Here is a 16754-nt window from a genome sequence, read left to right on the forward strand (position 1 = left end):
GTCGATCTATAAACGATCCGACAGAAAATGCTTATTGTCAAATATAAAGTCTACGGGGGGGGGGGGAATGGCACAACACACAATTGAAGTGACCCTGATCGCCGCACAACCCTGCCATGGATCGCCAGATCGCTTTCTTTGGTCTGAATGGGGCCCCCGAGCCTCACGCTCTTTTCTCCCTAACAATCAGCTCTCTGCCTGCTGAGCTAAGTGACTCCACAACATGACCTGGGTGAGAGAAGACACACAAACAGTGGTGAACTTTGTTGTGGCTTGCACGTTTTTAGTATTTTTTTTCTTTCCCTCATTCACTGCACAGATGAGTCAGACATCGATGAACACGGTGGTTTCCCCCCCTGCAGTTGGCGGTGCAACTCTTTTCGATTGTTGTTGTAGGTTTGAGGCTGGTTTTCAGTGATGACTGTAATGTCAGCTTGTAAGGGGTTGCTGGAGTGGACCTTTTTTTTTTGTGTGATTTGAATTTGTGCAGACATGCCCAGGTGAACAAACACATTGTCATACCGGGGCTGAAACCATTACTTCAGGAATTTGCGTTTTAATATAAAAAATAAATAAAAAAAGTCATATAATAATCAATACTTTTTATGTTGCCAATTGATCACACGACTGACTTAATGATTAAAAAGTAGTAGTCGCTTTTGGTGCGCACCAGAGTTTGATTGCCACGTTTACATCACCTGCCCAAACGAACCGCACCAGCGGGGCAAGCGAACTCTGGTTCGATTCAACCGAACTAAAGGCTGTCGCTGTGGAAACGCCCTAAGAAAAGCATCAGATCCTCCCGCATTGGGACGCTGGAAACGGGGGATGTTTGGGGAATTTTGCTTTTTAAAAATGACAAATTAATAATGAATTATCAGTAGTTGCCGATTTAAATCTTCTGTGTATCAACCTACGGATTGATCGGCTAATCATTGTGGCTCTGATTGGAGTATATAGCAGCTAAAGATATTTCCCTCAGGTGTTTGTAGGGACCAAAAGCGGTTTCTGAATGACTTGAAACCTAGTTTGACGTTTCCTTCGACAGTCCTAGGTTTTTCTTGTTACAGTACTCCTCAGCTGACGCATAACATTGCAGTGGTTTCCCTACCATTATAAGGCTTGGACGGCGCACCCTAAGCCGTTTTTGGGCATCACCTAAGCCAAATGAATGGAACTTTAATGTCCTTTCTCAGATCTAATGATTGTAGTTGGTCCGAAGTGGACTTCTCTAGCAAGTTTTTTTTTTTTTATTTTGGTCTTTGATCTTTTTGGGTTTTACTTACTCATCTGCTCTACCCTTTTTCAACGTTGTAGACACCTATGCTAATAATAATGGTCCAAAATGATGTGATTGATACATCTGCAGTAGGCTAATATTGGCTAAGATATCTGCCTGGCTGATTGGTCTAGCTCTCTTACACACCTTTCATAACTGAACTCTGTCTGTACCCCGGGCTCTGCGTTTTAAATGCAGCTGTAATGTAGTAGGACAGCCAGGCTGAAATAATGCACGGCTTGGCAGGCTCAATGATTAATTATTTGACAGTTGGTCTGTAAATCTCTCTCGCTGAGCTTTGGTCTTCCCTGCTTCGTATCCTGTTTTGGTCGTAGGCCTGCGACAACGTGTTCTCCACTCGGCTCATAAAGCCCTCTCTGTCAAAATGCGATGTTGTACATCAGCACTCTGCACCTCTGTGCAGTGCCGGCTCGCCGCAGGTGTCGGGGCAACAGCAGACACAGGCAGGTTTTTATTTTTTTTTCTCGAACAGAGCTGTTGCTGCTATAATAGCAGCTCGGCTGAATCCCATTGGCCTGCGCAAACCTTTTCAGCATGGAAATGAAATGCACTCAGCAGGATTCCCCTCTGCTATGTGATTGGTTTCCAGAGGCAGCCGTCTACAAAAGCTCCTGCGCCAAATTGAAGTATCCACTTTATGGAAAGATGACACCTATGCACACAAATGATTGATGGCAGAAAATCAGCCCACAGAGAAGGGAGGACACTAGGGCCTTTTGTTGACAACATGATTGCCCGTTGACAGACTGGATCATCTGCCATTTAGAGCCGTTGAGTTAACAGTCGAGTCATGACTCCCCGCACGGGGATATCCGCTGTTTTTAGGATTTAGATGCCTTTTTTAATTCCAAGAAGCCCGTTGTGGACGTTGACTGAGTCAAAGACGAACACAGTTAAAAATTGGCCAACATTCACGTTCCTCAGTCACACAAGACACGGCTCATCAAACTCATTTTAAAGACCGCTTTCGCTGAAGCGCTGAAAGGCCCATTTGGATCGCTTAAACTCAGTTAAAGGAAAAAAATTCATCTGGGTTCAAGTGGCTGAAGGTGTGTGCAGAGGCAATGGCAGCGAGGGAACGGAGTAGGGCAACCACAGGCTTTTTACTCTGCAGCTCTATTGGCATACTCGCATGATGCAACGATTACTTTAAAAATCCTCTACAGTGTGCGAGTGTTTGTCTTGTCTTGCTCCATTTCTTCTCCGTATCTCCTCCAGAAGCAAGTGTGTTACGGTCGAATGCCACGACGGTGGTTTATATTTAACATCGTTACTGTATGCTTTAAAGTCATTTGTGTCTCCCTTTGCTTTGGTAGGTAGTGTTGTAATGCTTTTTTTGGGCTTTAAATACAATGTTTTCAGACATTTATTGAGCCTGTTCAACAGTTATTTAACTCTTGGCATCACTAAGGACATTTTTGGCTTTTTGTTAATGCATATGGCATACATTTTGGCAAGGGTTTGAGTTTTTGTTTAGTGTCACATTGTCAGCTCTATCTCCACAGCGCTGTGGAGTAAGGTCTGGCTACACCACAGATACATGCTGGAATAGGAGAAAGGGAACCAAAAAAAAAACGCTCTGGGTTGTTTGAATTTCTTTAAACAAATCGCAATCGTCTTGGGGCGGCGCTAAGCTCCGGACGCAGCGACGGTGGCTCTGCGAAATAGTCTCGGGAAGGAACTTGTTTTGGTGGCACGTTTGCACCCCGCAAATGAACATGCCACATACAATGTTAAATGAAGTTACCTGTTCACACAATACAGTAACGTGAGCTATTTAAATTAGCTGGCTATATTTATACATGGTTAAACGGTGACGCCATTTGCTCGTACCGGTGTATCGCCGCGGGTAATTCGTCCACAGCAATCCCACCAATCGGTCCCAAAACTGTCCCAGTTAGAGAGTGAATGCCATAAACATATTCTTTGTAAATCTTTACAGCCATGAAGTCAGTTATGGGGCAAATGCATGCTATTTTTCTGGTGAGCGTCTGTTTGTCACACATCATCTCTCACACGGCTGACAGGAGTTGGGTGAAACCTGTGGCCCTTTGTTGGAAAATTGTGACCAATCTTTCTGCCTCAACAAGAGTTTCTACACTCATCCTCCTGCTAGGAAAATAGAAAAAAATTACCTTGTTTTGCGGAGTGATGCTAGCTAATTTAACCACCAAAGGTCAGTGTATTGAGATGTGATGCATGCTCAAACTTTAAAGTGCTCCTACTATGCAAATTTTCAGGTTCATAATTAGGGCTGGGCGATATGGAGAATATAAAATATCACGATATTTTTGACCAAATACCTCTATCGATGCCGCAACGATATTGTAGAACAGCTAGAACAGTCTGGTAAGTTCAGAAAATGACATCACTCTACTGTAATGCAGCCTTTAAAACCAGGAAAAGACACCACTTACATTACGATATAAGTATATAACACACCATATCACGATATCCATATAATTTCGATATATTGCCCACCTCTATTCATAATTGTATTTAGAGGTTATATCAGAATAGGTTTACATTGTTTCAATTTTCAACTGCACATTGCTGCAGCTCCTCTTTTCACCCTGTGTGTTGAGCTCTCTGTTTTAGCTACAGAGTGAGACATCTCACTTCTGTTCCATCTTTGTTGGGAGTCGCACATGAGCAGTAGCTAGGTAAGGACTACTAGCCAGTCAGAAGCAGAGTATGAGGGCGTGCCACGCTAGCAGCTAGGTGAGAATTATAACGTGTGTTACAAAGTGAAACCCGGTTGTCTCTGAAGTAAAGGCTGGACTACAATAGAGCTGTTTGGAGCAGGTTGTGAACAGTGTTTTCTGTTGGAGATGGTAAGTCCCTTTGGGGTGGACTTTGGGCTTTTTCACTTTGTAAACCTATAACATGCACAAAAAGATACATGACACGATAAAGGAAAAGGGAAAATGCCAAAAAGCATAATATGAGCACTTTTAAAATCTTTTAGAAGTACGTGGATTTTGTCAACAATGTTAATGACATCTCTCTCACCTCCCTGACATTTAAATGCCAGATTTGATCATGCAATATGTAAAGTAACCCTGAGATATGCTGCGTTCTCTCTTCCAGACTATCTCCGCCAAAGCTATGGACTGTCTTTGGATTTCGTCCCGCCGTGTGACTACAACAAACTGGTGCTGTCTCTCCTTTCGGGGCTACCCAACGAAGTGGACTTTGCTGTTAACGTTTGCACACTGCTGTCCAACGAGAGCAAGCACGCCATGCAGCTGGACAAGGACCCCAAGCTGGTCACGTTGCTGCTGGCGCACGCCGGCGTCTTCGACGACTGTACGTTGCGAACCTCGCTCATCACCTCACTTAGAAGTAGTCTCTCACTTCATCTCTTGCACGCATTGGAGCACATTAGACAAACCTTGTAATATGTACATACCCTTTGGGAAGTTGATTCTCTACATTAGAATATCTGTTGAAAATGGTAGTTTTCATTTAAGGTGTCCAAAGTGAATTAACTAGAACTAGGGATGTCCCGATCGGATCAATGCCACCCACATCACCTTACTCTGATCATTTACCTCAGAAAATTCTACACCATTCTAAGTAGAATTTGATTTTATATCGGAGTTTTACAAAAATGCTAGCTGCACTAAAATAAATGTATTAGGCTGAAGACCTCTTTTTACTTACTTTCTTTTCTTTTGTAAACAAAAGACACTGTGCAGCTTTATAATCTAGGTAAATACAAGTATCCAATCGTGTGTGTGTGTGTGTGTGTGTGTGTGTGTGTGTGTGTGTGTGTGTGTGTGTGTGTGTGTGTGTGTGTGTGTGTGTGTGTGTGTGTGTGTGTGTGTGTGTGTGTGTGTGTGTGTGTGTGTGTTTATATTTAAAAAAATCTGATTGGGATCAGGGGCCAAAAAAGCCGATCAGGACATCCCCACTCGAATCCATTGTAATACAAAGAATCCTATCAACTTTATTTCGGAAAACCAAGTTTTAATTTGAATTGTGCAGCCCTACAAAACAGTATTATCAATCAATCAATTGTATTTGTCACATGGAATCGTATGAGGTCCAATCCCAGTGAAATGTTACGGATACATTAAAGGGATACTTCACAGATTGGCATTAAGCTTTGTGTCAGTAGACACCAGGTACTATTTTTGAATGACCGTGCTCCCCTCCCTCATGTCGCCCTGATATGAGAGATAGCTGTGTTGTGTGTCTGGAAAAAAAACTTGGATGATGCAAATATTGTCATTTTGCGTCATCGGAGGTATCCTTTTTTTATTTTTTGTTTTTATTTTTTGTGCAACAACGGAGTTTTTTTTTTTTTTTTTTTTTCGGACACAAAATACAGCTATCTCTCGTATGTGGGGGACATGAGGGAGGGAAGCACGGTCATTCAAAAATACCACCTGGTTTCTACTGACCCAAAGCTTAATGCTAATCGGTGAAGTATCCCTTTTAATAATGTAACGTATTACAATGTATTAGTAGGACTCTGCAAATACGTTCCCAGTTTGCGGCTTCCTTTCCAACCACTCTTTGTTCTTGGATCAGAGGTCCTCTGTTCTTGGCACCTCCTAAATAGAACTTATCGAGGGGGAATTGAAGAACAGGGGATAGAGATGAATAACACTGAACTGAACTCTGGCCCTCCCTCTGTGTGCCTTTCGCAGCGCTAGGCAGCTTCTCCGGGGTCTTCGGGACGGACTGGAAGGAACACACCTCCCGGGACTTCATCAGGGTAAAGTAGTAAACAAAATATTTACGTGTGTAACTTTTTTTGTGCCTTGTGCAAGCTGTCGGCTAAACATTACACGTCTGTTGATTTGGCTATTATATATAGAAATAATATAGATCCAGTAAATATGCTTACAGAAGCCACCGAGCATCTCTTTCACTCTTCACTGTGTGACGATTGGCACAAAACCCAGCGGTTACTCCCAACAGAGGAACTTTTAAAGAGCACTTTTCTCTGAATTTGAGAGGCGGTGTAGTGTTTAATTTATCGCCAGTCACAAGTGCATTTTCAGGTCAGGGTTCACAGTCGGAAGCCAATAGAAGTCCAGTATGTTTCTCAATGATAGAGCTGGGCAATATAGCGATATTATATCGATATCGTGATATGATAACCTGACTCCGCCAGATGGATTGCTTCACATTTGCTCGGCATATCCATCTGGGAACTTTCCGTTGGAGAACTTTTGGGAAGGGGCGAAAATACTGGTTAGCTGATTGGATGAACCATCGGTCTATCACCTATCTTGGTGATAGACGGGCCAAATCAACCAATCAGATCCACGAAGCGTATGAAAATATAACCACAAGCCAGGCTACCCCTGCTGCTGCAGGCAAAGCATAGCTCGTTAGCTCGGCAAGCAAGCAACATGTCGGTAAAGGATATTTGCCGTTTGTGTAACGAGAATTTAGGAATAAAAGACCCCATTTCAGGTTCCCGGACCGCTGTCTGAAAATACTGGTTAGTTGATTGGATAAACCATCTGTCTATCACCACCTAACCCACCTCAAAACCAACGCTGATTGGCCCGGTCGTTTGGCGAGCGGCTCCAAATTTTCTCTATCTCAAGATGCCGGACTGATCTGCGAGTGGAAAACTGGAGCTCGCAAGATCAGGACGGTCTCACGAGGCTAGTGATATGAGACTAGAATATCGTCTTAGATTTGGGATATCGTAATATGGCATAAGTGGTGATGTACTTTTCTGAACTTACCAGACTGTTGTAATTGTTCTGTTATTTGCCTTTACCCACTTAGTCATTGTATTGACATAACTGATGATTATTTATCAAAAATCTCATTTTGTAAATATTTTGTGAAAGCACCAATAGCCAACCCTACAATATCGTTGCGGTATCGATATCGAGGTATTTGGTCAAAAATATCGTGAGGTTTGATTTTCTCCATATCGCCCAGCCCTACTCAATGACATTTCAATTCAAAAGGCTTTGATCCATGTTGGGGAGGCTGGTCTCCTACTCCCATTGTCTCGACAGCGTAGTGCAGGTTTTCATGATTATGGGTGAAAATGTGTTTGGGATACATCGTGGGTAATGTAGGTTTTGACAAGGAAGAAGAATATGCCGAATAAAGAAGACCATTTCGACGATGTTTTTAACTGGAGATTTGATTTCTTTTAGTTCAGGTCTCTTATGGTCTGATAGATCGTTGACACAACAGTTGCAGTTAACTTGCTTTTGCTGAATTTGGCTGTGATTTGAATCATCATCGGGTCAAATGCACCGCTAACAGCTGCCGCTCTTCTGCAGTTCTGGAAGGAGGTGGTGGAGGACGTGGAAGTCAGGGAGCTGATCTGGGACAAGAACAGCCCGGCACAAGGTAAACCCGCTCGCTGCTAGAAGCCACAGAAAGCAATGAAAGGGTACACTCCTGTACGCTCCCACACTGTGTATTCATTGACACTTAAAAAACATGTGTGCTTTGCTTGGTTTACTGTGACTTCCTTTTTAGTGTTTCTTGTGTAATATTAGTGGGAAGGGTTGTTCTGTTGTGTTTTTAACCCCTCTTTCTCCCAACCTTCACACTCCCTTTTACCCAAGTTTTTATTTTATTTTTTTATATAAACTAAGTGAAAGCGAAGATCCCATGGAATGAAACGGTGGCACCACAAAATTGATGCACCAGTTGGAGAAATGTTACACCTGCCCTTGCAATAGAATAAAAACCATCCCATTCACTTTTTCCATAAGGATTTTGATTATCAGACATTTTGTCTAAACCATCCAAGGTAGACTGAACTCAAGCTCCAAGGCTGTGAATGGAAAGTTTCTGCTCCTGTAAGAAGCTAGAAGTCCGTATGAAATCAACCTTTTTTTTTTTGTTTTTTTATATAGAAAAACTTGTTTTTATTTGTAATCTTGTGGAGAAATATTACACTACTACCACTACTCCTGGAAATGTTTAACCGTACCTGCGATTGGCTAGAGCGAGTTTCTACCATCGAAGTCAATGACAGTTTGTGGACACAGTTTTGTACTTTTTTTTTTTGCCGTTTTCAAAATAATTTGCGCCAAATCAAATGTTTTATGGTCACGATTCATCTCGTAGCTGGCTGCCTTGGTTCCAGACCCTTTTTAAAGAAGCAAATTTTTTTTTTTAGAACGTCCATGAAGCTATTGAATGTGGATTAAACACTTCCGCCACCAGAGCCATTCAAAAAAAAAAAAGTGGGCGCTGCGGTCACTGCTGAGCTCTATACATACATGATAACCAAAGATGGCTAAAAGCCGGTTCCCGCTCTGTTCTCGTTGCAGATGGTATGTCGTGCGAGGGGCGCTGGCAGAGCCTCTTCCACCCGCCGCGGAACTTGGGCATCAGCGACATGGAGGCCCAGCGGGTGCTGCAGATTGCCGTTATCCTGCGGAACCTCTCCTTCGAGGAGGCCAACGTCAAGCTGCTGGCGGCCAACCGAACGTGCCTGCGCTTCCTCTTGCTCTGTGCCCACTGTAACCTCATCTCACTCCGACAGCTCGGACTCGACACGTTGGGCAACGTGGCTGCCGAGGTTGGTCGGGTTGGTGACCGTTTTGGGGCTCTTGTCAAAAACTCCGCGCCAAATAGGGCTGCACGATATGAGGGAAATATGCGCTGTAGCGGTAACGTTGTATATGGCGATACCGATATTACTTGGGATAAATTAATTGCTATTAAAGTGTCCTCAGTTCTGCATCTCTGCTGCTTTCAGTATTCAGCTAAAATATAACAAATTGCTTGTAGAATTTAAAACAAATGAAAGGAAATGTTTGTTGCACCAGTTCATAGAAGGAAAAAAAAACATTGTGCAGCCCTAGCTCCAAATATAGCAAGCATGGCTTCAAAAAGAGCCACCTTTTATATTTAAAAAAAAAAAAAAAAAAAAAAAAAAAATCAGTAATTTGGGTTAGTTCAGCAATGTAGGAAAAAGGTGCCAGATGAGCAGGGCCACACGGAATCAGCAGACGCAGAATGCCGCAGAATGTTTCTCGGACTTTAGCAGATTTTAAACAAATTAAAAAAATAGAACTCCTAATGTTTACAAATCTCCACCCCAAGCAGAAAAACCAGTCCGCTGAATTCCGCAGATTTTCAAAAAGAAATCGGCAGATTCCATTTGTGCCTGCTGATGAGGGAGCTTTGTGTCCATAATGTAGGTTGCTGTACAGTAAACCCTCTCGTCTTCAGCCAACATTTCTGCTCCAAAACCGTCTGAATCGGAGCTTGAGAAGGGCCGGTCCAGTTCGTGAATGATAGGAGTTGCATTTGAAGGACTTTCATTTGTTTGTCACGCTATCCAGTGGTCTGAACAGATTTAATTGACCGTTGGTTAAACCCCTCCTCCGTACCGGCGATTGTCCAATCATAACACAGCGACAGTTACTAAACGCCGCAGGTCTGTCGAGCTTTGGGTTCCTCCACATGTTGAAGTGGTGCGCATCAGGCTGTAGCAAAAAGCGATGCTCGGTATTTGAAGAGTTTTGAGACTTTTTTTTTTTTTTTTTACTTCAGGCTTTCCAAAACCCAAAACGCAGCAGCGAAAGTGTAAAGAATGGATTTAACTGTGGGCGTCTGCCCTTAGCTTCTGCTTGTGCAGATCAGATGTCTTGACAGATTTTTCTAAAACGTGCACAGTGGTTAGTTGGCTAACAAGCTTGCATTATCCTCTTCCAAAATCAGATGAAGTAATAATCAAATGATTAGTTCCTGCTCAAAAACAAACGCGTCTGCGAGGGTCATTAGGGACGGACCAGTGCTCTGTTTCTGAACCCAATCAGCTGTAATTGTAGTTACAGTTTCCTAAGAAAGGAGCTCTGCCAGATGGTGTGTGTGTGTGTGTGTGTGTGTGTGTGTGTGTGTGTGTGTGTGTGTGTGTGTGTGTGTGTGTGTGTGTGTGTGTGTGTGTGTGTGTGTGTGTGTGTGTGTGTGTGTGTGTGTGTGTGTCAGTCACTTCCAAAGCATTCTGTTTTTCAGAATGTGTTACCTATTAATTTGACCAAGGTGAATTATCACATGTTCTAGCTGTTACAGACATAAAAGTCTTAAAATGTAGATTGTTTGACGAACATTGGGAATACATTACAAGGGCTCGCTTCAATTTTAGAATTTCACATTTATTTGGTATGAGACGCATGTAGATGAGCCCACATCTATTTTTAGACGCCGTATGCATGCGCTCCCTGATACAATCAGTTAAGCCTTTGATGCCATTAATTGGGTGGTTGGGTTTCGGGCGGTTGACACATTCTTCAGATATGATACGGCAAAGCCCTGTATTATCTGTCAATGTAAATCATATAAATACTACTATAGAACTCTTTTTGGTTGCTCATACGTTGTGACCAGTACACCAAATCATTGGCCCAATCCCAAAGTGAGCCCTGAGGACTAAGGACTAAGGACTCACAGACTTAAGTGATCTCAGGTACTAAGTGAGCGAGTGTGTGAGGCCACATGGGCTCGGATAGGTATAAATGGGATTGGGACGGCGCTTCACGAGATCACATGTTACCTTGGCGACGTTTAATAACAAAGATGTTGCTAACACTTGCCGGTTTGGGAATTGTCCTTTTAAGTTTGTTGCTTTTCACACGGCCGAGGGCCAGGAGACGGCTGCCTGAATCCAAACTCTTGTTTTACGAGCAGGACAACAGGTTGGTCCGTTCCGTGGGTCGCGTGTCGTGCTGTTGTTTACCCCGTAATTTCCGGATTTCCTATCGTCTCCGCGGTAAACGTCACAACGCTTTGAACTGTGGGTAATTCCCTTTGGTGAAGTCCGCATCGATGCAGACTTACGGAAAGGGCTCGGTAAGTGTGTACTCAAACCCTCACGCCCTTTGAAATTCCACATTGGGACAACCCTAAGCCCTGACGAATTTCGCGAGAACGCGCACCAAAGTCCGTGAGTCTGAGTCCGGACATTGGGATTGGGCCACTGTTTCCCACAGGTTGAGAATTTACTGCCGTCGGTGGGTGGCGCGGGATGGCTGGGTTCAGTAATAAACTAGTCAAACGGAAGGTGAAAACAAGGACCACATAACATTATCAGATACTTTTAGAAAGAAATAAGTATTTACAAATTAGACAAATAATACAGACACAAGATACAGATGAAAATATTGCCACACTATGCGGCATCTGACACAATTTCAGGGTAGTTATTAGGGCTGCACGATATGAGGAAAATATGCGATATGCCCCAACGTTGTTAAATATCCCGATAATGATATTACTTGCGATAAATACACACGTTAAAATTTACTCGGTTCTGCCTTTCTGCTGCATAGCATTCTGCTAAAATACAACAAATTGCTCGTTGAATTTAAAACGAATGAAAGGAAAGTGTAGCCATGATATTCTTTTTTTTTTTTTGCCAAATGTTAACAGTTCAGCAGATAAAATACCTGTAATACTATATGATCCATACAGGAAGTTCCATGTTATTATTAATCTCAACACTGTTTCCTCCTAACTCCTGTTAAATCACACAAGTCTCGGGCTATCTAAAGTAAATTCTTGTTCATTTTGTTTGTTAGATCATTGTTCATGTTCATGTCAGCTGTTTGGGTTGCTAGATTGATTGCGTTGGCGCTGCAAACCAACCTCTCCCAAGGATGGATTGGAAGCGATCAGAGAGGGCGGTTCTGACATGTAGAATAAATGTTGCAGTACTTGCAAGCTGACTTGCTGGATTGTGGGATCATGGAACTGATCTTGTGCGACTTCTTGCAGCTCCAGCTGGATCCCGTTGACTTTCGGACAACTCATCTGATCTTTCACACCATCACCAAATGTTTGATGTCCAGGGACCGGTTTCTCAAAATGAGAGGTGAGTTTTCTGGTGGGGCCTCTGTGTTAAACATCTTAAAGCTGACTTAATGCTTCTGCGGTTAAATCGTGGGTACGTATGTGGCGACACGGACCCTACGCCGTAGCCTGGCGTGCGCCTCTCCCGAAATGTAAACCCACGGCGCTCGGCCGTGGCTTGGTAGCGTTGCATTTCGACTCAATTACAGGTTCTCCTTCTCCATAAACAACATGAAATCAAGGAGAGGGTTAACTTTTCCTGCTACAGATTTCCCACCGTGGTCAGAAAACACAGGGGAGACACTTTATTTCTCTCACTATGACTCTAGAGTCGCTACTCGCCCGGAAGCTACACACACACACACACACACACACACACACACACACACACACACACACACACACACACACACACCGCCCTGCTATTCTCTTAAAGAGATCACACACCAATGCACAAGTATAAACTTTATGCTACGGCGAAAGCTCTGCGCGGCGCCTCCGCAGAACCATAAGTCACCCTTTAGTGTCAGTATATATGCTGTATGAAGCATCGTAAGTGAAATGTGTATTCTTGTGTGTCCCTTTTTTTTTTTTTTTTCATGCATTTTCAGCCATGGAAATCCTGGGCAACCTCAGCAAGGCGGAGGACAACGGCGTGCTGATCTGTGAGTACGTGGACCAGGACTCGTACAGGGAGGTAATAATGCTGCTCACCCTGCCGGACCTCATGCTCCTCATGGCCTCTCTGGAGGTGCTGTACCTGCTGGCCCAGCTCGGAGACATCCCCTGCAGCAAGATCGCCTCCGTCGACCATAGCATAGGTATGCATCCGCGACTGTCGCGCGTTGTATTTCGGTTTGAAACCTACCACGTTAGGGGTGTTAATCGCAAGTTTCACCACGATTACGGTACGGATTCTTAGGACAACCATGCAACATTCGCTGACATCTTTAAAGTCTGTCACGGTACGATTTTTGATTCACTTCAGGAACCTGCGATCGATACAAGATGATATCCTGTCCCAATTTAATAGTTACATTTACATCACCTCAAAAAAAGAAACTAAATAGGATTTGTCAGTTTTATGTCGGAGCTCTTCCCAGGCATTTAAATAAAAACCAATTTTTTTTTTTAATTAAGAATAAATATAAAGTGGGAATCTAAAATACGATTATGTGTCAATATTTTCACTTTGCATCGATAATATTGGCTCGTGGGTCTTTATATCGATCCAGATTGATGTATCTTTAACACCCCTAATACCGTGGCCGTTTACTTGTCTGTCTGTGTGAAATATCTCATGAACCGTTCATCTGATCTACTTCACACTTGGTTTCCTGGGTTACCCTATGAACTTGGCGTGTGGAATGTGGAGCATTTTGGTCAGCGTTGGATATTGGATATTAACAAACTGTGAATAAAACTTAAACTGCCGCACAACAAAGGTTAAGGTAAAAAGAAGTGCATATTTTTGGCTGATTGGCTCTGATAACGGGCTGGATGGGTGGCAGTAGTACAATGTTTTCTTCTGACGCAAAAGTGAGTCAATAGTTAAGTTGCGTATTAAGTGCTTTCAGGGTCCTTCTGTAAGTCATTTTGAGGTCACATGGTTTTGGAGAAAGCTCCAAGCAGCAATACCACAGGCCAAGCAATCAGCCAGTCCGGGCACATTTTGAACGGGCACTGTACTAGTTCTACTTAATGGGTGAATCCAGGGCTTGAAATCTAGCGTCACATGGGTTTGGTAGCGTTTTAAAAAAAAAAAAAATAAATAAAAAGTGTCTGCCTGCCAAGTTTTGTCATCCTAGTCTTCCATTCCATTCATAAATAACTGGCTCAAATGACAGTGTTTCCTTCCTTCTACTCTTAGTCTTAAAGGATCTGGTTTGTGTTCTCTCCACGGTGGGAATGTGACTTTTTTTTTTCTTTCAGTGCTGAACCTGTGCTGTGTGTGTGTGTGTGTGTGTGTGTGTTTTCTTCTTTCTCTCTTCCTTGGATCAGACCTGTTAGTGCGATTAGTATCGGTGGACCTCCATACGTTTGGACCCGACGCCCTGACAGCGGTGCGATTGATCGAGCATCAGGCCAATGCCGAGCAGGCGGCAGAGGTCCGGCCACAGCTGGTGGAGCAGGTGCCTGCAGCCGCGCAGGGAGCAGCAGCGCCTGGTGAGTGTCTGCTCGCCACACATCATTTCTCACACTGTTGATGGGAGCAGGGCGCAGTGGTGTATCTAGATCCTTTACTTAAGTAAAAGTACTAATACCACACTATACAAAAAAATACTCTGTTACAAGTTATAGTCCAACATTGGAAATGTTACTTAAAGGTCCCATGGCATGAAAATGTCATTTTATGAGGGTTTTTTTTAACCTGAATATGCATTCCACCAGCCTGCCTATGGTCCCCCAGTGGCTAGAAATGGCGACAGGTGTAAACCGAGCCCTGGGTATCCTGCTCTGCCTTTGAGAAAAAGAAAGCTCAGATGGCCGATCTGGAATCTTCCCTTCATGATGTCATAAGGGGAAGGGTTACCTCCTCTTTCTCTGCTTTGTCCGCCCAGAGAATTTGGCCCACCCATGAGAGAGAGACATCATGGCTTTCAAACAGCAAAGTGGCAGTTGGTCAAGGCCACACCCCCACCCTCCACCTTGCCCCCTGTAGTTCTGCACCAAGGCTGAATTTCAGGAAAGAGACTTCAGATACAATATTAGGGGACCACTAAGGTCTATATAAAAGCATCCAAAAAGCATGTCATGGGACCTTTAAATAAAAGTATGCAAGTATCGTCAGGAATATGTACTTAAAGTATAAAAGTACTCAGTGCAGAAAAATCCTCACGTTTTAGAAACTGGAAACGATCAAAACAGTTCTGTGTTTAATCGGCTAACCATTTCAGTTGGACTTGTAGGCCGTTATGTTGCAGGGTCCCCCCCCAGTGTATTACAAGCCTGGTGGCCCACTGGGGCTAAGTTGCCCCCCACCAAATTAAGAAGGCCCTGTAAATTATACAAACAGCCACAAAGGGTACACACAACAACAAATCTGTGTGAGGTCACTGTGGTTTGATCTGTGACGGTGTGTCATGAACGGTGTGTCTGAGCCAGATGAGGTTTTAAAAGATCTGAACTTAAAAATACTTCATAGTAAATTAACTGCATTTATTTAGCGTTTTTCATGTCTTGGCGACCGCTCAAAGCACCTGCCACCAGAGGTGTATAGTCCAGGTGCCAGAAAGTAAAAATCCTGCCATGTTTTTGGATCTGCCTCTACATCTAGAACAGGTGTTTTCACTAACGAGCTTATCTACCTGGTAGAGGAGCTGGTTTAGTGATGGTTGGGACAGCTGCAGGACAGGATTTCTACTTTCTGGCACCTGGACTATACACCTCTGCCTGCCACTACAGCCACCGTTCACACGTACTTTGATACACCTCTGGCAGAGCCATTGGAGCCCTGCGCTGCATCCTTCACTAAAAGTTCTTCTCAATCAGTTTGTTTTGTACCCAGTCCTGACCGAAATACCTGCTGATCATTAATCACTTTTTTCCCTGTCTCTTGGAATAAGTCGCTTTGGTTTTAGTGGGAAACTACAGTACATGGACGTTGGCAATTTTCCGAACTCTTAATTTTCCTATTTGCTAATTTAGAAGGACGGCCAGAGTCTAGCAGTATTCCGTTATTTGAAGCCGTTCTTGTCTGTGATGAAATGAGTTGCAACTGTTACAAATGCAGTGTTTTAAGTAGCAAATATAGATGATAGGATTAAAGTTAAGCTTACCTTTTTAATTTTTGAACAGTTATTGATGACATTTTAAAACCACCAGAAAACCGAGACTTTATTGTCAAGCTAAAAAAAATATCTATCTATTTATCTATCTATCTTATTTAGTTTTAGATCTCTGTACCTTTTTAATTATTTACCTGCGTCATGGTTGGCAGAAACAAAGGAATTCAAATGCAGATGTAAAAGCAGCGTTCCAAATTTCTCACTGCACAACAAGTGTTTGTGTTTGTGTGAATGAACCGGTGGCCCTTTGGTGGGAACCAAACCCACCTAACCTTGGAAGTGTCATTCCTTGGCTATCACTGGGCTGATATTAGATATTTGATATTAGATATGACTTTGCTGACATCTAGTGGACAGCCTGGAGAGCACCACAACCCTGAAGTTGATGGGATCAATGGACCAATTCACCAACAACCTCTAGCTTTCAGCATTTGATCGATTACGCGGAAACCTTTATCGTTTTAAGCCTTAAATGTTTTTCTTCTTGCGTTTTCAGTAACGAGGGTCCCAGTTCAATCCACTCCACCGCCACCTGGTATCGTTGAGCTCGATGGGGAAAAATTTACACTGCAGTGGTAAGATTAAATCATCTGAATAAAAAAAGAAAATACAGTTTGGATACTTTTTTTTTTTTTTTTTTTGTAAGAAAACAAATGTATAATTTCCTGTACTAGGGCTGCACAATATATCACTTTTTTCTTTTTTTTTCGTCATCGTAATATCAACTGGTGCAATAAACACATCGCCAAAGGCTGCTACATATTGTGAAAGACCAGTTGAAAGACAATATTAGTAGAAAACAGCACTTTAAAATGTGTTTTTTTTTTTTTTTTTTTTTTTAGTGGTGCCTTTTTAATATTCAATTC

The 16754-nt window shown here is 43.0% G+C and overlaps 1 protein-coding gene across 1 annotated transcript in view; it reads left to right on the forward strand.

The window, feature by feature from the left end:
- Positions 1 to 16754, forward strand: part of arid2 (AT rich interactive domain 2 (ARID, RFX-like)) — a 51861-nt gene that overhangs the window by 21999 nt on the left and 13108 nt on the right. The window contains exons 5-12 of the mRNA XM_039791778.1: positions 4391 to 4609; positions 5959 to 6026; positions 7570 to 7639; positions 8575 to 8825; positions 12026 to 12122; positions 12712 to 12921; positions 14102 to 14266; positions 16385 to 16463. Of these exons, the coding sequence (XP_039647712.1) occupies positions 4391 to 4609; positions 5959 to 6026; positions 7570 to 7639; positions 8575 to 8825; positions 12026 to 12122; positions 12712 to 12921; positions 14102 to 14266; positions 16385 to 16463 (1159 nt within the window). The remainder of the gene's footprint in view (positions 1 to 4390; positions 4610 to 5958; positions 6027 to 7569; positions 7640 to 8574; positions 8826 to 12025; positions 12123 to 12711; positions 12922 to 14101; positions 14267 to 16384; positions 16464 to 16754) is intronic.

Source organism: Perca fluviatilis, chromosome 23 (genome assembly GCF_010015445.1).
Source record: "Perca fluviatilis chromosome 23, GENO_Pfluv_1.0, whole genome shotgun sequence".
Taxonomy (NCBI): domain Eukaryota; kingdom Metazoa; phylum Chordata; class Actinopteri; order Perciformes; family Percidae; genus Perca; species Perca fluviatilis.